Here is a 22,093-nt window from a genome sequence, read left to right as displayed (position 1 = left end):
AGGCCCTGGACTCTATCCCAAGTATCCCCCAAAACAAATAAAATAAAATAAGAGTGAGGCTGAGGGTATAGCTCACTGCTGGAGAGCATACAATAGCCCAGGTTTGATCTCCAGCACTGACAAAATTAAAGCAAACAAATAAACAGGCAGGATAAATCCAAAGTACTTAAATAGACCGTAATAACAAGAAGTAGCGAGTGATGCCAACCTACCAGTGCACTCTGTATGGGTACTGTAGTACATTCTAGGAACGAAGAATTCGGAGCATATTTTTATTTATTTATAATTTGTTTTTTTCTTTATTGTGCTGCCGGTCTTTCTTAATTAATTAAGTTTCATTGGTACATTTTAGGTATGCACAACGGTCACATTCATCATAGGGAATTTGTACTCATACATGATATAACTTGATTATTTTTTCCTCCCATTAGAGTATGTTTTTTTCTTTGGCAGTACAGTGGGGATTCAGGATGAACAGCTAGCTGTTCATGAGGAGCAGAACATCATGAATTGTAGCACATTTTTAAATAACTTCTGAGAAACCATTCACATCTCGTATCATTTACCCATTTGAATTGCATAACTCAATGCTTTCTAGTATAGTTACAGAGTTGTACAACCACCGTGACACTTAACATTTTCACACCACAGGGAAGAAGTCACAGCTGGGCAGATGCTGTATACCTGTCATCTCAGCACTCCGGAGGCTGAGGCAGGAGGATTACTGTGAGTTCAAGGCCAGCCCAGGCTACATAGTGAGTTCACAGCCAACCAGAGGTAAATAATGAGATCTTGTCTCAAAACAATGACAACAACAAAAAGTGGTCAAAATAGCAACTTCTATGTGTATTTTGCCACAATCAATTTTTAAACTACACTTGTCAATCCATCCTCATTTTGTTTTTGTTGTTGTTTTGAGACAAGCTCTTGCTATGTAGCCCAGCTGGCCTTGAAGTTGCTATGTAGCTAGCGTGGCCTTGAACTCATGGCAGTCTTCCTGCCTCAGCCTCCTGAGTGCCAGGATTCCAGGAGTACACCACCATGCATGTTTTCAATCCAGTCATTGTAAAGTACACTATTAGGGTTTTTAGTACATTCCCAGAGTCAGGCAGTTGCTGTCATGATACATTTTAGGCTTTTAGGATTTTATTTTGCTTTGTACTGGGAATCACTCAGGGCCTTGTGACTATGAACTCACAGTCCACAACTGAGTTATGCCTCTCGATTTTTTTTTTCAGTGCTGGAAATTGAACCCAAGGCCTTTGCACTGAGCCAAATCCCAGCCTTTGTTGGGAGATTGAACCCAGGGCCTCTCACTGAGTTACATCCCCTGCCTTTTGAAAAAAAATTTTAAACTGGGTATGGTAGTGCATGCCTATAATCCTAGTACTCAGGAGGCTGAGGCAGGAGGATCACTGAGAGTTTGAGACCAGCCTGGGCTACACAGTGAGCTCAAGGCCAGCCTGAACTGCATAGCAAGATTCTGCCTCAAAAAGACAAAAAACAAAGTTAAGTTTTGAGACAATGTCTCATTAATTGGCACAGGCTGGGCTTCCATTTGCAATCCTGCCTCAACCTTCCAGAGTGTTAGGGTGACAGGCCTGAGCCAGCCCCGCCCCTCCCACTGAAGCATCACTCTAAAGCCCTTTCTCCCCTCAGCTCCTAGAAAGCACCAAAACCCCACTTCTTTCTTTCATCTTTTCTTTTTGCTGTTTTTTTTTTTTTTTTTTTTTTTTTTTGATACAGGTTTTCACTGAGTAGCCAAGCCTGGCCTCAACTAGAGATCCCCCTGTCTCAGCCTACCTAGTGCTAGGATCACAGACGTGGGACCTGGACCTGTCATTGTCCCACAAACCAAAGCCATTGTACTGGAGGAGCCGGGGTACCAGATAGGCAGAGTCTGGGCTGGGGTTGCTGTTCTATGCCCAGGACCAACACTGTGCTTGTGCCACAGAGATGAGAGACTGGGTTCCCTGGCCTGAGGCACAGCAGGGTCACCAGGAGCTTGCTCCCACACATGCAGGAGGAGCCCCAAATTAGGGGCCCAACCCTGATAACCACTCCTGTTGCCAGGGGACTCATAGGAAGAGGGCCTCCTTAGGACAAGTGTTTGGAAGCAGCAAATGTAAACTAGGTGGTGTTAAACGCCTGTCATTCCACCACTGGAGACGCTGAGGCAGAAGGATCTCAGTGAATTCAAGGGCAGTTTAGACTATATAGTGAGATCCTGCCCCCCGCCAAAAAAAGAAACCAAGTGGGTTGAATGGCACTTAAGGGAATGCTGGGGGCTGAACCCTGGGCCTTCACACTGAGATACACCTCAAATGGGCTCAGACTTTCCATCCTCCTGCCTAAGCCTCCCAGAGTGCTGGGAGTATAGGCCTGGGGCAGGGAGGATCTCTTTCTCCTGGGGGAGTCATCCTGAATTGAAAGGAGCGGGGAGGGAGCCAGATTTCAGAGAGGCTCCAGGGTGACTGTTGCCAGAAGTCTGTAGGAGTCACCCTGTGACATTCCAGAGATGGGAGGGCCTTGCCATTAGCAGGTGAAGGGAGACCCAGCTTCAGGGGTTCAGGCTACCAGGGAGACCTCCTCACTCATCTGGAAAAATCACCTTCCTCAGGCGCTCCTGTGATGCTCACTCACACAGTGTTATAATCATAAATGCCACCTAAGGGGACACTTTCAAAAGGTTAACTTTGCCATGTTTATGCATTTTACCTAAATTGTTTGGCTTTGGTTTTTTGAGACAGGTTCTTACTATGTAGTCCAGGCTGGCCTTCAATTCTCAGAGATCCTCCTGCATCAGCCTCCCCAGTGCTGGGATGACAGGTGAGTGCTACCACTCCTGGATTTACCTTAATTCTTTAAAAAAGCTTCTTGATCATACTGCTAGAGCTTCACAGTAAGAAGCCAGGGCCAGGAGACAGCCAATTTCCCAGCAACTCGAGCCAGAAGAACCAGGGGGACGCGGGGAACAGGATGCTCTAGCTACGTGCAAGGGTGGAGTGCGGTAACAGGAGGTGGGCAGGGGATTTGGACAGGAAGCAGGGGCCCATCCAATCTCAGGGCTCAGGAAGCTGCTGCCTGGGATTTGGATTTTAGGAGTCAGATTGGAGGCTTCCTGCAAGTCCTGATCCGCTTTGAGAAGGCTCCCTCTAGTGGCTGATTGGGGAACGGTGGGGACTGCAAGTAGCAGTTCCTAGGACCTGGTGCAGGGCAACTACACCAGGAGGGGCTCCAGCAATTGGGAGCTGGTGCTGGTTACTAGGATGGGGTCAACTAGGGGGCGAGCACAGAGGGATCTAGGGGACAGGGATGCACAGCTCTGTTTTAGAAATTGCCATGCCTCTAAAAAGCCTTTCAAAAACACTAAAAACAAAACAAAATTAAAAACACTTTAATTTTTATCAGTCCATGTTTGGAGCATATAATTACAGATGCAGGTGTAGAACTCAGCTTCATTCTTGTTTTTAAAATCCTTTCCCTTCCCTCCTCTATCTCTTGGTCCTTTTCCCATTCACAAATGATCTCTGTTTCCTATCAGCTTGTGTTTTATTTATCTATACTTTGGTTTTCTCAATAAGAGAAACCATGCGATATTTAAGGTCTTGTGTCTCATTTACTTCACTTAATATTATGGTCTCAAGATGCATCTGTTTTCCCATGAATGACTCAAGTTTATCCTTACTTACGGCAGAGTAATACTCCATCATGTGTAAATACATTTTTTTTTATCCACTTATCTGCTGATGGACACACAGGCTGCCTCCCAGATTTAGCTGTTATGAGCTGTGCTGTTATAGATAACGGTGTACATACATCACTGTCACATGATGTCTTTAACTCATTGGGAGCTGAGTTTAATGGAATTTCTACTTTTAGCTTTTTTTTTTGGTACCGGGGATTCAAGTCACGACTGTGGGCTTGCAAGGCAGTCGCTTGTACCTATGCTGCTGAGCTAAATCCCCAGCCCATACTTTTAGCTTCTTGAGGAATCACCACACTGATTTCCATAGTGGTTGCACCAGTTTACACTCTCACCAACAACTGAGTCATTTTTGAACAAAATAAGATTACTACTTATTGGACATGCATTCCACATTTCTGTTATAGAACATAAATTCTGTTCTGTAACTTTTTCTGGCAGGTTTCTTGGGCTGCTTTGATGCCATGAAAAGACTTTCCATAAAGATTCTAGCATGCTGGAAGGCTGATTCAGGAAGCTGGCGAGTTCAAGCCCAACCTGGGTAAATTAGTGACTCAGAGAGACTCTGTTAAAATGAAAACATTTTTAAATTAAAAGACTGGGGATGTAGGTCGGTGTGAATGCCCTGGGTTCAATCCCAGGTACTGGAAAAATAGAGTGCAGAGGGAGCCCCTGAATGTTGGTTTGCTTTTGTTTCTTAGAAGGGTCTAGCTATAGTTCAGGCTGGCCTTGAGCTCCCAGCAATTCTCCTGCTCAGCCTCTTGAGTGCTGGGTTCACAGGCATGGGCCTCTCCAGGAAAAATTACAGATATACATTATTTCCTGACAGGAGATCATGCAGACCCCCTCTAGGTTGCTGTCTTCCTCCGTGAGCCGCCCCAACTCACCCCAGCTTCTCCCTCCTGGATGGCCCCTGTCGGTCCTGGATCAACATTTGCTTTTCTTCTTCTTTTGGCTTGTTGATCAGGGTTTCCTCATAAAATCCTCCTGCCTCAGACTCTCGAGTGATAGAATGACGGGTGCGTGCCACAATGCCAGGCTAGCGCAGCACTTCTAAGGGTCTCCTTTGTAGTGCAGGCTGGCCTCCCTCCCTAGTGCTGCAGTGACAGAGTGCACCATCACACCTGGCCAAGGTTTCTTATTTGTCCACTTATTCTTTTAAACTCTGGGACTGCCAACTCTGGGATGCCAACGTTAGATTTTCCAAGGACAGCACAGTAAACAGCACAGTACCATCTTCACATGGAACAAACGTTTTTTGTGTGGCAGAGAGTCGGTGTTTCAGATAAAGGTCAGGACTCTGGCTTCCCCCACACACACTTGCCACAACAACAGCCGCTTTTCTTCCTTGCCCAGCCTGCCCAGCGCTTTTTTAACTCCTTAAGAGGCTGGACAGGTGTCAACCCGCCCCCCGGCCAGCTTGATCAAGCCTTGCATGACCTTTGGTGTGGCAGGTTCCTGGTGGCTCACAGGCTGGGCTTCCTAGTGGCACCTGATTCTTCAACGTGGTGGCACTGGACCTAGCTCCTTCTCAATCTCAGCTATGCTCATCTTTTCCCCTTAAGACTGGGCTGAGCTGAGCGAGGTGGCACATGCTTGTCATCCCAGCATTCAAGAGGCTGAGGCAGGAGGATGGCTATGATTTTGAAGACAGCCTGGGGTACACAGTTGAAGACCTGGAACCCATTTGTGAGCCCATCTCAAGAACAAAAACAAAAACACCAACAAAGGCAAAGTTGGGGTGATCCTTGAGGTGGTTTGTAAGGAATGAAGCTTAAGGCTAAAATGCCTGAACTGCCAGGCTCATTGTGCTTCTCTGTCACAGAACAATCATCTTCCTGAAAACCCCCAAGGTCACTTCTTATGCTATATGTTATTGTTTGCGGGATCCCAGGAAGCACGGTAATGGGTGGGCTCTGAGGGGGCAGCAGGAACTCAGGCAGAGGTCTCTGGTGGGTGTTTTCCGGCTGTCGGGGGGGGGGCAGGTGGTAGTGGCATCCTTAAGGTAGGATGCAACCCCAAACAGCCAGAGGCACGTGATGGGGCTAGCCACCTGGAGGAGCAGTGTGCCTGCCTTTGACCCCAAGGCTGCTCCTGGCGGGGGCTCAGCGCCGGGATCTATGGCCCGGGTGGAGGTGGGCCGGGTTTGCGGAGGTTCATGGGAAAGGACCGCAGTGCGCTGTCGGTCCTGGGCACGTTTTGCGGTTGTCAACTTGCACTCCACGCACTCACCAGAGCCTCGGGAGCGTCCCCACCGCAAGCCTCCCGCCTGCCCCGGTGGCCCTTTCCGCTAGTGGCCCAGCACGGCTCCTCGACAGCTCCCCGCGGGCGAGGGCTGCGATCCGGGCAGGGGAAGGGAGGTGGCTGGCGGCACCCTAGGGAACAGCCTTTGGCTGGGGGACGCCCGGCCCGAGAGGCACGAAAGCCACGGCAAAGGTCACCGGCCGGCGGGACGCTGGGCCTGCTCTGGGCTGGGAGAACTCGGATATCCAGACCGGGTGGGCAGGAATAGCTCGGCGGGTCGCGAACTGGCTGCGGACCCACGACCCACCACCCACGCAGCCCCAGCCTCTGGGAACCAGCGAGCCCCGCCCAGGCCCCGCCCAGGCCCCGCCCCCGAGACTGCGGCCCCGCCCCGCCCCCGCGGCCAGCGCCGGCGCGCGCTCTTCCTCCGCCCACTCGGGCCTGTCGCGCCCGCGGTGCTTGCAGCCATGGTTGTCTGGCGCCCGGCTCTCCTCATCTGCGTCGCGTTCTCCCTGGCCACCCTGGTGCACAGAGGTAAGCGGGCGGGGGGTCGCTGGGACCTCGCCCCGCGGGCCGGGGTCTCTCTGCGCATGAGCGGCTGGCGCCGCCTGGGGAGCCTGAGGCAGAGGGGGCGGGGCGCGGCTGGGCGGGGGCCCGGGTCGCAGCCGCGAGGCCGCCGGGTGAACACCGCGCCTCGGCGGTCTGGCCCCGCGCAGGTGTCCCTGTCCAGGACCACAGCTCGCCTCGGGACTCTGCCCAAGGGAGAGCCTCGCGGGGGGCGGTGGCGCGCAGGCCCAGTCCCCCGGGCCTTACGGGCTCCGGCGCCTCTGCGTCCCGGCGAAACAGGCGCCGAGAAAAAGGGCAGGGACAGGCCAGAAGAGCGGGTCCGTCGGGGCGGCAGCAGCGGCGAGGGCGACCCCGGGCCCGCTGCGTGTCGCATCGATGTCGGCGTGGGCGCTACCTGGGCGCGCGGGAATGCGGCATCCCAGGCCCCGCCCCGGCCCACCGAGCCCGTGGCCGCGGCTCCCTGGGCGCGTTCCGAGTGGGAGACGCGAGAAGCGTCTTCGCAGCATAAATTAGGCGGTCCGCAGTTAAAAAATAGGGTCTCAGACACGCCGCAGCAGAATCTCCTTACACTTATTTATATCCTGTCTGTACCTCCTAGTCGACGTTGTTCAAAGAGGCCAGGCTCTGGGACAGGACTGTGACACGCAGGTGACCCAAACTGAGGCTCTCTCGGTGGGGCGGACCTTCTGTTGATGGTGGAAGCAAGCACAGATATTAAATCTGAAATACATTATCAGCGCCGGGAAGAAAAAATAAAAATAAAGCAAGTTACAGCCATGAAGTATTGTTGAATTTTTCTTTCAGGTTTCCCATAGGGAATAACATCTGTGTGCTGTTTAATAACCTGTATTTGAAGAGAAAAGCATACAGTACTCCCCCCTTTATCTAAGACCTCCAGGGGACGCCTAAAACCACAGTGCTTGTGTTTTTCGGCACTTGGGCTGGAACCCGGAGCCTTGCACATGTGCCAGCTGGTCTGCCACCAGGCTGATACCCGGGAAAGCACCAGTGGTGTCAGGTCATAGTTCTGCCATGTTTTCATCATATGCACTGTAGCCTTGCCCTGTCGTGCTTGAATTCCTCTGGCCTTCCCACCTGTACCAAGTGCCTAATGGGAGCATAGTGTACACATGGTGAATACCCTAGGCAAAAAAGGGCGTTCACATTCGAGCTTGCCTGGGGTGGGATGGCACGTGGATTTTATGCTACACAAAATGTTGTACAGTGTAAAATGAGAGTTTTTTGTGAGCATGGATATCTGGAACTGTGGAAAACAAAACCTCAGAAAGAGCAGGGCGAAGTGGTGCATCCTGGTACTTGGGAGGCTGAGGCAGGAGGATTGCTATGAGTTTGAAGCCAGCCTTGAGGTCAGTATATGACTTAAGTTCAAGGCAGCCTGAACTACATAGTAAGACCCTTTCTCAAAAAACCAAACCAAAATTAAAAAAAAAAAAACCCACACATAGGGGTGAGCAACTATTGCGATCATTTCATAGTGTCAAATGACATGGGAATTTTTAAAGTGGAATATAAGTGGTGAAGTCTCATATGTTTGCTTTTTCTTTCCTCTACTGAGCATTGAGCCAAAAACTTTCACATTGAGCTACATCCCTGGCCTTTAAATTTTTTTAAAGGATACTGTTCTGCTAAGTTATATAGGGTAGGCTCAAACTTGCAATCTTTCTGCCTCAGCCTTCCAAAGTGCTTGAGTTTCAGGGATGTACCACTGTGCCTGGGGAACTTTCATGTTTGAATTAGGAGATGCTAGAGGAGATTGAGCCCCACCACCACCTTTTTCCAGCTGAGGAAATTGGCACAGAGAGATGAACCTTAAGGGGCCTTGGTGCTCTCAGATTGATTGGCACAGTAGGCATGTGATGCCAAGCCTGTCTGACTCCACGGTCCTTGCAGGTGTCCTGCGGCTGCTGTTCAGCAGCTTCAGGCAGTTGAACTCTAGACCCTTATGCGGTTCCCTAGAGTGCCTAGTAGTGAACACAGCTGTCTCTGGGAACTCAGGATGTATCCATCTGCAGCCTGTTTACCAGCTGTCACCCCGAGTGCTCGATGGGTACTGCAGAAGCTGTGTGTCTTGTAATCGCCTCCATAGCTTTCCAGGTCTGAAGTGACGTGTGCCATTCTTTCCAGATGTGAGGACGCTAGCCACATATCCTGAAATAACCAGATCCTGCATTCAAACCAGTGATCTTTATTTAAAGTAAGTTTTCTGAACTGACAGACAAGATAGTGTACAGTCATGATTCCAGCACTCAAGAGTTCAAGGCCAACCTAAACTATGTAGCAAGATTCTGTCTCATAAAACCAAAAACCAAACCCAAGCAACAGGAAAAACCTGGGTGCAGTGGCACACACCTGTAATCTCAGCACCCAGGAGGCTGAAGCAGGAGGATTCCCCTGAGTTTGAGACCAGCCTAGACTATATAATAACTTCAAGGCCAGCCAAAAGTGTCACAACAAAACAAAACCAAAAACCCAAGAGAAAACCAAAACCGCTGAACCAGATACAGTTTTGGTTTCAAGATAGGAACTCAGATTTCTGAATCTTTTGTCCACAATAAGATGGCAAACAGGATTTTTGCATTGACAGTTTCCCCCAGGTCTGGGCAGTGCTGGGGAGGGACAACAGGTGATCCTGGTCCAGGCCTGGGTCACTGTGCATTTGGTTCTGGTCCCCTGAATGAGGCACAAGGTTTGCAGAACAGTGGTGGGTGTGATGACGGGTAAGTTGGGATGCACAGTGGGCTCCTGGGAGGTCACCTTCTTTCTAGTACAGCATCGTCCAAGACCAGGTGTGCCACCTATCTGTGCCTACACAAGTGAGAAGCTGTCCTTTTATTTTTCTGAGACAGGGTCTTGCTGTGTAGCCCAGGCTACCCTTGAACTCACAGCATTTTCCTGCTTCAGCCTCCCCAGGGCTGAGATGACAGGCATGCACCGCCATGCCTGGCTCTGTTCTGGTTTTTGGTTTTTGGTTTTTGGTTTTTGGTTTTTTTTTTTTTTTTTTTTTTTTTTTTTGTCTTTTTCGTTTTCATTGGAACCAGGAATCGAATTCACAACTGCACACTTGCAAGGAAGGTGCTTATGCCACTGAGTTCAATCCCCAGCCCCCTCTGTTCTGTTTTTTTGTTTTGTTTTTAATCTTTATTGTATTAGTACACATTTGCAGTACATAATGATCTCATTCCTTGTGAGGAAGCATAACACAGAAAATGCATCTAGGCTGTTCTTGGAGCAGCAGGGACAGGGAATCTCATGGGTACAGGTAGATGTTACTTGCCACTCAGTTTCTTAAGTGCCTCCTACCTACCAGGTCCCAGCACCTCCAAAGTGATTCCCCTTCATGCCAACTGCAGAGCTGGTACCATGAGCCTCACTCCCTCCTGATGTCCCTGGTGACCCTTCATGTGCAGCGTTGAAAACTAATGAACAGTTACCGGTCATGATGGTACACACCTGTCATCCCAGCACTAAGGAGGCTGAGGCAGGAGGATTGTCACAAGTTCAAGGCCTGTCTGGACTACATAGTGAGACCCTGTCTTAAAAAACCCAAGGAAAGTAAAAACTTGAGGACCAGAGAGGTTGCAAAACTCCCTGAGACCCGTTTAGTCTGTGGAAGACTGGATTGGAACTAAGTTTATCTGAGTAGACAAAGCAAGACTGATGAATGCAAGTCCCTTTAGCGTCCTGGTGGGTCAAACAAAGGTGACAGTGGCTGCAGATCAGTGCGATGAATCTATTGGCCAACAGCCTGGGGTCACTCCTCCAGTGGGTCCCCTTAACCCACTCAGTGCCTTGGCTTTGGCTTTCTCTTGTGTACCTCAGGGTCACACTATGGCATGACACCTCCTGGGACTGCCACTAACATTAGAGCAGTAACAAGCTAAGCACTTGGCACAGCGCCTGGCTCCTTCCTTGGCTGTCACACTAAGGATCTTTGCTCATCCTCCCTGAGGTGTGCTGGCCAAGCCCCCTGTTGAGATGCACATGGAAGAGTGTGGAAGTGTCATTTATGTGGCACACCATTGCTATCCAGAGAAAGTGGGGGTCGAGGATCAGCTGCGAGGGGGCAAGGGGTCTATAGGATAGTGGAGGTGGTGCTCTGGGACTAGATAGAGCTGGTGTCGCACCATTCATCTATTTATTTGTTTATTGGTTTTTTGAGACAGGGTCTCACTATGCAGTTCAGGCTGGCCTTGAGCTCACTTTGTAGCCCAGGCTGGTCTTGAACTCATAATAATCATCCTGCCTCAGCCTCCCAAGTGCTGGGATAACAGGGGTGTACCACCGTGCTTGACATGTTTATTGTTTTTTTTTTTTTTTAATTTTTTTTATCAGTACCGGGGATCAAACTCATGACCGCCTGCTTGCAAGGCAGGTGCTTATGCTGCTGAGCTAAATCCCCAGCCCCCGTTTATTGGTTTTTTGAGACAGGGTCTTGCTGTGTAGTTCAGACTGGCCTTGAACTTACTTAGTAGCTCAGACTGGCCTTGAACTGGCAAAGATCCTCCTGCCTCAGCTTCCTGAGTGCTGGGATGACAGGTGCATGCCACTGTGCCTGACTGTGTCTCCATTTAAAACAATTCACTGTGTACAGTGAACAGAACAAATTGGAGATGTGGCAGCATGTGGTCCGTGCGGAATTGGTCATCAGGGCCCCTGGCAGGTTCAGAAAGGGTCTGGAGTAGAGCCGGCCCTGGCTGGGATCCAGACAGGAACCTTGGCAGTGACTTAGGTGTCAGGTTTGATGCTGGGTTCCAGGGGCAGCTGCAGAGTGGCACTGAAATGCTTATCCCTACCTGAGTGTTTCTGGAGTGGCCCATGGGATGCTGGCACTGTGGACATGCGGGGAAGTTCCCTTTGCTGGGTGGCTCTGGGGTCACCATTCTGTGTACCAGTTACCCAGTGGTACAGGGTCTGGGGGTGCTGTCTTTCATTTTCATTTTTTTTCTTTCTTTTATAGCGCTAAGGATTGAACCCAGGTCCTTCACACTGAGCTACAGGCAGTTTTGAGACAGGGATTCACTAAGTTGCTTGAACTTGCTATATTTCTGCCTCAGTCTCTTGCATGCTGGGATGTAGGCAAGTGATCCAGGTGGAAGCACATGGGTGCTGTGGCTGCGCTCCTGCCGTGCCCTGACTTCCGGGGCCTTGTGGGTAGGTCACCAGGCAGAGGGAGGTGGGTGTGGTCATTTTCCCACCCTGCACTAGGTGCTGCTCAGTGGTGTAGCGCTGCCTAACATGTGTAACACATGTTACAGGATGCAGGTCTCCTGAGCTGAAGCAAAAAGAGAACAAAGGAAAGAAAATTGCGTTGGATAATTTGTAGGCAAAACCAGCTGTGGTGGTGCATGCTTGTCCTAGTACGTGGGGCTGAGGCAGGAGGATTGTGGTAAGTCCAAGGCCAGCCTGTTCTATATAGCAAGACGCTGTCTCAAAAACAAGAAAAAGCCCCAAGAATTTGTGGGCAGAGCATGAGGGGAGCTCTTCTGGAGCCTGGGGTGTTGGCAGCGACCTGCCTCTACTTAGTTAGACCCTAGTAGCAGCTCCTCCTAGTCTTGGCCCCTGTGCCCTGTCACAGTACTGGGGAGACTCCAGGCCTCTCCAGGCAAGTGAGTGCTTTGCAGGCAGCTGTGTGCTTTTGTTTTAGATTTTTTCAAGTTTTGTTTTTGTTTGTTCATATTTGCAGTGCACAATGATTCCTTTCCTTGTGAGGAGGGAGTCAGACCCGGTACATAATGCAGCTCCAGTCTTTTTCTATCCTCTCCCACCCTTCACCCATCTCTCGATCCCCTTCCCTTCTGCAAAAGATTCATGTCCCTGTTTCCTGTGATCTCTCTCTTATTGCTCTTTAATTTATTTATACTCTGGGTTTCTCAGATAAGAGCAGCGGGGATGCGATGTTTCAGCTGTGTCTCATTCATCTCAGCTAACATCAAGGTCTCCATGCACAGACAGCTGTATTCTTTATAACTCCCTCTGTGTTCTGTGTTTCTGGTGAGTCATCCGAGTCTTTTGGCACTGTCACTTTGCTGCAGGGTAGATGCGCTGGAGGCAGGGAGACCCCATGTGAGGCTTTGTGACCCAGGAGTTAAAACTGGGCCCCTGCGCAGCTCTGGCTGGTGCTGGGTAGTTACTCACTGTGTAGATCCTACATGTGGCTCCTTTGTCCCTTACTAGTTTGCTATCAGGCGACCGCCTTGTCAGGTTTAATACATTTGATGTTTTATGAGAAGCAGTGAAAATGAATAAACAGCAAAGCAAGCCAAAGGTTTGCTCAGGAAGTTCATTAATGAAGAAATCAAATTGGACAATAAACATATGAGGAGATAATCAACATCATTAAGGATTGGAGACATGCAAATCACACCCCCTCTAGTAGGTTCAAAATCATAATGAAATCTGACAATCCAAATATTTACAAGGTTACAAGAGTAACTTGTGTTCTTGGTAATTGTCTTACTTGAGACAACATACCTGATGCCCAGAGTTAAGGGAAGGAAGATTTATTTTGGCTTGAAGTCTGCAGAGGTTTCAGTCCATAGTTGGCTGGCTCCAGGGCAGGGTGGCATGGGGAGGGGCATTGCAGAGGAGAAACAGTCCATAGTGTGGCAGGGAGACACCAGGAAGGCAGCAAAGCAGCAAGGTATTGAGGCAGCAAGCAACAAGTGACAAGGGACCAGCCATAGCCCTCCTTTTTCCCTTATATCCTATCCAGGCTACTTACCCTTAGGGCAGGGTACACTCACACATGGGCAGGGCAGTTTAATCCCAGACTCACATATCCTAGTTGCAGCCACCTCCAAGAAGCCACACTTGTGACTGCATGAGGCTTTGGGGGGACATCTAGACAAAAGCCATAACAACTTCCGGGAGAACATGGCGGACAGATAACAGCAACTACCGGAGGCTCTCTGAAAACTAGGCTCAGAAGCCAGGTATGGTGCGGACTAAAGAGACATAAGCAGGTGGAGTTATGCTCTGCTGACTCAGGAACGAACTCGGCTGAGAGAAACCAACTCGGAATGCAGTCCTGGTGCTAAAACAGGAACAGAAAAGCCTCGCTGCTGAGGCTGGACCCCACGCCATTTGGGTTTCCCGCCGCGCGGTGGCTGGCTGCCTCTACATCGGCTCGGCAAGGAGAGAGACGCACGGAAACTCTGAGAACGGGAGTCTGTGAACGGAGTCGAAAACAGGACAGGCAGGGAGGCATGTTCTGACTTGTGGCGAGGTGAGTGAGAGAAACTGACACTCCACCACAGTTTGACTCCAGCGGACTTTCTGGGCCCGGGCAGTCCTGCGGGAGCAGGGCGCGCTGGCGACTCCAGCCACACATTCCCCTGTCGGGCGGGATTGGTGAAAAGTGCCTGGCCTGCGTGACGCTGCCGGCGGACCCCGTAGGCTGGCCCAACCCAGATCCCAGAGCCTGACGGAGGCCGGGAGGGGCGGGCCCCCGCGTAGGCTGCCTGGTGTGCAGCAGTGAGTGGAAACACCTAACTGGCGCAATTCGATCAGGCTGTGGCTGACAGAGAGAGAAGCTAGGCCTCTCATATAAGCTTGCATATATAAGGAACAGAGAATATGGGAAGAGGCAGCAACAAGAAAGGCTCCTCGGCCCCCAATTCTGAGAAACAGGCAATACCAGACACCGCACCATTACACATAAGGCGCCATATAGAGAGCCTCATAGACCAATTCAGGAATGAAGTTATCAACGACCTGAAGCTAGAAGTATGCAAAATAGTTAGAGAAATACTAAGCACCACCCAAGAAAAAACAGATGGTGGAATGGAAGAACAGAAAAAGAGGGGAGAAGTGTTTGATGGAGAAAACAGGGAAAGCATAGAATACGTGAAGCAGGTTCAAAGGGACTACCAAGAAACTAAGAAGTCTATCGAAGACTGGCATAACAGCTTGAAAGAAACTAAGGACAGACTATCTGAACTGGAGGGCAGAATTGTAATATGGGAGAATGAAATGAAAAACTTCTTAAAAATAACAAAGAAACAAACAGCAATAATACAAAGACAAGAAGATGATAAGAGGAGCCATAACTTAAGGATTAAGAACATAAAAGAAGAAGTAGGGACACAAACAAATGAACTACAAAAGCTACTCACAGAAATAATCCAGGAGAATTTTCCTAATTTAGCAAAAGGTAAAGATACTCAGATGTATGAGGCATACAGGACCCCAGCTACCTACAACCCAAACAGAGCAACACCCAGGCATATAATAATAAAAATTCCAGAAATTCAATACAAGAACAGAATATTAAAAGCTGTCAGAGACAAGAAGCAGACCACTTACAAGGGAGCACCCATCAGAATTACAGCAGATTTCTCTGCACAAACCATCAAATCACGAAGAGCTTGGGGGGAAATAATTCAAGCTTTGAAAGATAATAATCTCCAGCCAAGATTGAGATATCCTGCACAACTGTCCCTCGAAATTGATGGAAAAACAAGGTGCTTCCAGGATAAAGAGGAACTGGGGGAATTTGCAACCACCAATTCAACTCTACAGAGAGTATTGCAGGATATTCTAAAAAAAGAAAAATACAAAGAATCCAGAAATAATGGAGGCCACAACGAATGGAGCAGAGAACAAAGTGAAGAAGACAAACTGACAGCTACTGACAGAATAAGAGCTCAACAGAAATGAGGCAGAGAAGATTGGATGATAGGAACAGCTATTTTGGAGAAAATGACATCTTAATAGGTAATACTGATTTAGTATCATCTTGTTTTGAAGTCTCATCTAGCTTTTGTCCTTCTGTCTCCAATGGTCCAAATAGGTTGTATCTTACTGGATTTTATTATGTATGATAGTATAAGCAAAAACCTTTTAAAGACAAGGAGATTATACAGAAACCATTGTTCATTTTCTGTTAGTCGATTCTAAATACTCTGTAATGCTGTCATTCTCTTGAATGGTTTTACATTGTTTTGATATACTTAATGCTACAGTATACGAAGTTGTACTCAAGGATTTCAAGGAAAGAGATAATATGGTAACTACTTTTAGGTCAGGATTATCTGGTGGTGAAACACTATTCTGCTTAAATGGTTATGTTTTGATCTGTGCTGTTTCGTTGTTATGCCCTCTTTTATCTCAATCTCCACTCCATTATTTACTTTTTTATTTTTATCCTTTTAATTAAAGGAAAAAAATAGCAGGATATATTATAGTAACCCACTTTGACTTTCCATTACCTCGATTTAAAGCCCTGTATTACTCTCACCATCTGGTTTTTAACTGATGTTCCCCCATTCTGTTTTGCTGGATAGTATCAGGTTCGAAAATTTAGGCATCAGCTGTGAAGATAATGAGATTCATTATGACGCCCATTCTCATTGACTTTTATCTATTTTTGAAGACCTACAATGTCTCCAATGTTTTGGTTTTGTCGGTTTTATTCTTTACAGTTTTGTTCAATTGTATTGTAACTAACAATATAGGCAATTCTATTAGAGATAGCGGGAGGCATTATGGTAACCATTGTTGATCACCTTGTATTATGTTTTCACATTATCTATTATGTCCACCCCTTTGACTTGACCGATTCTGTTCTGTTATGTCACATTTGGTTTTACTCTCTTCCAAAAAAGTAATAAGAACCATGGGAGCAATGAAACCCAAAATGTGTAATAGTCATTGTACAAAAGAGAGGAAAAGAAAGTGCTCTGTACTATATAACTGCATGTATATTTAAGTGTATAAGATAGAAAATGATATCACAGAGTTTTATTGGATCATTGAACAGAACTGTTTGCAGTATCATTGATGGAATGTCTACTTTACAAGCTTTAATTTTGTGACTTGAACAATTATTTCTAAGATGACAATATGTAATCCATTAACTAGTAATTTCCTACTGTTCATTTTTTTTTCTGCAAATCTGTATAACTTGTACCCTTTCTCTGCTTTTTTTCTTTTCTCCTTAAATAAAATTAAAAAAAAAAAAAAGCCATAACAGTAGTAAACTTGGAAAATGTAGGAAATTGTAAATAATGTGGTTTTGCCTCTTTTTAACTTGATTTGATGTTTTTTTTTTTTTTTTTTTTTTTTTTTTGGTTTTGGCTTTTTTGAGACAGGGTCTCATTATATAGTTTGGGCTGACCTTTAACTTCCTATGTGGCCCAGGCTGGTCTCAAACTCTACCCAATTCTCCTGACTCAGCCTCCAAAGTGCTGGGATGACAGGCATGTACTATCATGCCCAGTCCCCACTTTGGTTTTTGAGACAGGGTCTCACATGCAGTCTAGGCTTGTCTCATTCATGGCAGTCTTCCTGCCTTAGCCTCCCATGTTCTGGGATTACAAGCGTGTGCCACCATACACAGCTTTAATTTCTAATGAAATAAATGTCAGTAGATATAACCTACATAGCAAAAGCTCTTTATAGTACTCAGTAATTTTTGTATAAGAGTCCTAAGGCCAAAAAGTTTGAAAATTGCTGTTCTAGGGTTTACCAATGGAGGGCATTTAGTTTTGTATTACTGTATTTTTTTCACAGTACACATGACTCAAATTTATCCTTCTTTATGGCAGAGTAGTACTCCACTGTGTGTAAATGCAATGCCACATCTTCTTTATCCACTCATCTGTTGAACATACAGACTCCTTCCAAGATTCAGCCATTATGAATTGTGCTGCTGTAACCATGAGTGTGCACGTATCCCTGTAATAGGTCTTTAATTCCTTTAGAGAAGATACTTAGAAGAGGGGACTAGCTGGGTCAAATGGAATTTGTAGTTTGAGTTTTTGCAGGAATGTCCACACTGATTTCCAGGGTAGTTGCACCAGTTTACACTCTCACAACAATGGAGAAGAATTCCTTTTTCCCTGCAGCCTCACGAGCATCTGTTATTTGATTTCTTGATGACAGCCAGTTTTCCTGGAGTGAGATGGAATCTCACTGTTGTTTTATTTTGCATTCTTAAATGGCTCTGAGGCTGAACATTTTTTCATGTATTTATTGGACATTTTACTTGTTTTCATCTTTTTGAGACAAATTTCACTCTGCAGTTAGAGCTAGCCTTCAGCCCACTGTGTAGCTCTTGATCCTCCTGCCTTAGCCTCCTGAGTGCTGGGATTTACAGGTGTGTGCCACCATACCGGCTGGCCATTTGTGCTTCATTTGAGATGTGTCTATTCATTTCCCTTGGTGATTTCTTGATTGGGTCTTTTATTTTGGGGGTCTAATTGTTTTGAGGTCTTTATGCATTCTTGATGGTAGTCTTCTGTCTGAGGTGTAGCTGGCAAGCACTTTCCAGTTCTGGAAGCTGCCTGCTCACTCTGTTGGGTGTTTCCTACACTGTGCAGAAGCTTCGTAATTTGATTTGGTCCCATTTGTTGATTCTTGGTCTTATTTCTCATGCCACTGGGATCTGTTCAGAAAGTCCTTGCCTACATCTGTGTCAAAAGTTGGACCTGTTTTATCTCCCAGCAGATTAAGAGTTTCTGTTTTAACATTTAGACCTTATCTGACCCATTGTAGTTTTATATGATTATGGTTTCATTTGCATCCCATGGTTACCATGTTTAGTGTCTAACTGAATTTTGTTTTTTGACACAGAGTTTCGTTGTGTAGTTTAAGCTGGCCCAGAACTCATGGTGTAGCCCAGGCTATCTTCAGACTAGCAGTGATCCTCTTGCCTCAGCCTCTCAAGAGGTGAGATAATAGAGGTGTGGCACCATAGTTGATTATTTCTCCTCTTGCACCTCCTCCTTTTCCTTCTTCTTAGTTATGTTGTCTTTTTGATTTCTTTTGTTTCGTTTTTATCTTTTTGAGACAGGGTTTCACTTTCAGTATAGGCTGGCCTTGAACTCACTTTGTAGCCAAAGCTGGCCTGAAACTCATGGAATATTCCTGCCTCAGCCTCTCCATTGCTGGGATTACAGGCATGTGCTACTGTGCCTGGCTTTGTCTTTCTGAGACAGGGTTTCCCTATGCAGTTCAAGCTGGCCTTGAACTCACTTTGTAGTCCCAACTTGAACTCGAAGGGATCCTCCTGCCTCAGGCTTCTGAGTGCTGAGATTACAGATGTGTGTCACCATGCCTGACATCTTTTTAGTTTTTTTTTGAGACAGAGTCTTGCTATGTAGTTCAGACTGGCCTTGAACTCACTATATAGCCCAGGCTGGCCTTGAACTTGGAGCAACCCTCCTGCCTCAACCTCTTGAGTGCTGGGATTGCAAGTATGTGCTTGATTTCTTCTTTTATGAGTTGCCTGCTCATGTCTTTTTTTAAAATATCCATTTTATTCAAGTATAAAAAGAAAAAAAGAAGAAGAAACCACAACAAAACCTCAAAGCCCATAAATCAGGGGGCAGCAATGGTACATGTATTATGCATTGTCATTCCCAAATCATTCACCAGAGCACAAGATATCTGCCTTCAACTGTCCAAACATCAGTACAAATTTCTCTTCAGTGAACTCAGAGAAATCAGTAGTATAACTATTTTTTATACACATATACATATGTTTTTTTTCATCTCACACTAATGAGACAATACAATGTTTACACATGTGAGTTTTATTTATTTCACTAATGAGTATGTTCTCAAGGTGCATCCATTTACCTATAAAAGTCTCCAGTTTATTCTTCTTTATGGCTGAGTAGTATTCCATTGTAGAAAAATACAACCTCTTTTGTATCCATTCCTCAGTTGATGGACATTTAAGTTTTTTCCAAGATCTGGGTGTTATAAACTGTGCTGCTATAAACATGGGGGCACATATATAGCTGTGGTATGATGTTTTTTAAAATTGTTTTGGGAAGAATGTGAATAGGTGGGTTGAATAGGACCCGTAGTCCTAGTTTTTTGTTTTTTTTTTTTTTTGTCTTTTTCTTTTTTATCGGTACGAGGGATTGAACTCATGACTGTCTGCTTGCAAGGCAGGTGCTTATGCCGCTGAGCTACATCCCCAGCCCCCGTCCTAGTTTTTTGAGAACTCCCCACACTGATTTCCACAGTGGTTGCACCAGTCTGCACTCCGAACAGTGGAGAAGGCTTCCTTTTTTCTCACACAGCTCTTCCAGCATTTGTTATTGGTTGATTTCTTTCTTTTATTTTCCCTTTTTTTTCAACCTGGGATCGAACTCATGACCTTGCGCTTGCCAGATAGGTGCTTATGCCGCTGAGATAAATCCCCAGCCTACTGGTTGATTTCTTGATAACAGCCATTCTTTCTGGGGTGAGGTGGAATCTCAGTGTTGTTTTAATTTGCATCTCTTGAATGACCAGAGATGTGGAACATTTTTTTAATGTATTTATTTGCTGTTTGTGTTTCTTCATCTGAGAAATGTGTGTTCATCTCAGATGCCCATTTTTGGATTGATCTGGGAGGACTGATTTTTTTTGAGCTCTTTATATGTTCTCTACAGAAATCTTTTGTCTGAGGAACAGCTGGCAAACATTTCTCCCACTCTGTGAATCATCTCTTCACTCTGTTGGAGGTTTCTGTTGCTGTGCAAAAGCCTTTCAATAGGGTGAGGCCCCAGGTGTTGATTGTTGTTGATAGCTCCTGTGCAGTCGATGTTTTGTTCATAAAGTCTTTGCCTACACCAAGAGTTTTACCTACTCTATCTTCCAGCAGATTTAACTTTTTTGTTTCAATATTAAGATCTTTGATCCATTCTGATTTTATCTTAGTACATGTTGAAAGATATGGGTCCAGTTTTAATCTTTGGCATGTGTAGAGGCAGTCTTTCCAGCACCATTTATTAAAGAGGCTATCTTACTTCCACTGCATGTGTTTGGCACCTTTGTCAAAGATAAGATATCTTAGTGTGTCTGCAGTTGTTTCTGCATCTTCTAATCTGTTCCACTGATCTTTGGGTGTGTTCTTTTGCCAGTACCACACTGTTTTTATCACAGTAGCTTTATAGTATAATTTCAAGTCACGGATTGTGATGCCCCCTGTCATGTTTTTTTTTGCCCCAGGACTGTCTTTGCTGTTCTAGGTCTGTTTTGGTTCCAGAAGAATTTTAGGATTGTTTTCTCTAATTCTGTGAGACATGCTATTGGTATTTTGATTGGGATTTCATTGAATCTGTATAAAAGTTTTGGAAGTTTGGCCATTTTAACTGTATTGGCTTTGTTTCACAAGAGCATGGGATATCTTCCTAATATCCTTTTCAATCTCCTTTTTTCAGAGTATTGTAGTTTTCATGTAGACTTTTTTTTAAATATCCTTTATTAGATTTATCCTTAGGTGTTTCATTTTTTTGGCTGCTATTGTAAAAGGTATTATTTCCCTGATTTTTCTTTCAGTGAGTTTGTTATTTGTGTATAAGAAGGCTATTGATTTTTGAGTGTTGCTTTTGTAACCAGCTACATTACTGAATTTGCTTATTAAATCTAGAAGTCTGTTGGTGGAGTTTTGGGGTCTTCTAGGTAGAGTGTCATGTCATCTGCAAATAAGGATAGTTTCACTTCTTCCTTTCCTATCTTTTTTCCTTTTATTTCTTTATCTTGTCTAATTGCTCCAGCTAAAGTTTCCAGGTCTAATTTGAATGAGACAGTTCGACATCCTTGTCTTGTTCCAGATTTTAGAGTGAAAGCTTTTAGTTTTTTTCCAGGACTATGTTGAATAGGAGTGGAGACAGTGGACATTCTTGTCTTCTTCCTGATTTTAGAGTGCGAGCTTTCAGTTTTTGTCCATTTAGTATGATGTTGGCTGTTGGTTTGTCATAGATGGTTTTTTTTATCAGATTGAGATAAAGAGCATGTATTCCTATTTTCTGTAAGGTTTTATCACGAATGGGTGCTGGACTTGGTCAAAAGCTTTTTTTGCATCTATTGAGATGATCATATGATTTTTGTCCTTGGCTCTGTTTAAATGGTGTATTACATTTATGGATATTTGTATACTGAACCATCCTTGCATGCATGGGATGAATCGTACTCAATCATGGTGTATACTATCCTTGATGATTTGCTACATTCTGTTTGTCAGTGTCTTACTGAGGATTTTTACATCAGTGTTCATTATGGAGATTGGTTTATAATTCTCTTAGTTGGGTCCTCCTCTGGTTTTGATATCAGGGCAATGCTTGCTTCCAGGAATGAATTCGGAAGTATTGCTTCCTTTTCAATTTCATTAAAGAGTTTGAGAAGTGTTAATCTTAGGCCTTCACTAAATTTTTTGCAGAATTCAGCAGTGAATCCATTGGGGCCTGGGCTTTTCTTTGTTGATAGGTTTTAAATTACATCTTCAATTTCATTTGTAGATATTGGGATATTTATCTCTTCTTGATTCAGCTCTGGCAATTGTTATGTATCTAGGAATTTGTCCTTTTTTTGTATTTTTCATCTAATTAGAATACAAGTTTTCAATGTAGGTATAGATTATTTTCTGAATTTCTGCAGGGTCTGTTGTGATCTCACCCTTCATTCCTAATTGCATATATTTGTGTGTTTTCTTTCCTTTTTTTGATAAGGTTGCCTAAGGGTTTGTTAATTTTATTTAACCTTTCAAAGAACGAACTCTTTTTGTTCATTATTTTTTTGTTTTTTTAGTCTCCAGTGTGTTAATTTCTGCTTTGATTT

At 45.5% G+C, this 22,093-nt stretch overlaps 1 protein-coding gene across 1 annotated transcript in view; it reads left to right on the top strand.

The window, feature by feature from the left end:
• The first annotated feature begins 5,745 nt into the window (after nt 1–5,745).
• The window catches only part of Cd99l2 (CD99 molecule like 2), an 88,194-nt gene continuing 71,846 nt past the window's right edge, over nt 5,746–22,093 (top strand). The window contains exons 1-2 of the mRNA XM_013150942.3: nt 5,746–5,841; nt 6,001–6,484. Of these exons, the coding sequence (XP_013006396.2) occupies nt 5,746–5,841; nt 6,001–6,484 (580 nt within the window). The remainder of the gene's footprint in view (nt 5,842–6,000; nt 6,485–22,093) is intronic.

Source organism: Cavia porcellus, unplaced genomic scaffold (assembly GCF_034190915.1).
Source record: "Cavia porcellus strain 051 isolate PalLab524CR breed Dunkin Hartley unplaced genomic scaffold, mCavPor4.1 scaffold_3, whole genome shotgun sequence".
Lineage (NCBI taxonomy): Eukaryota > Metazoa > Chordata > Mammalia > Rodentia > Caviidae > Cavia > Cavia porcellus.
Note: the sequence above shows the minus strand (reverse complement) of the source record. Positions and strands in the feature narration are given on the sequence as shown.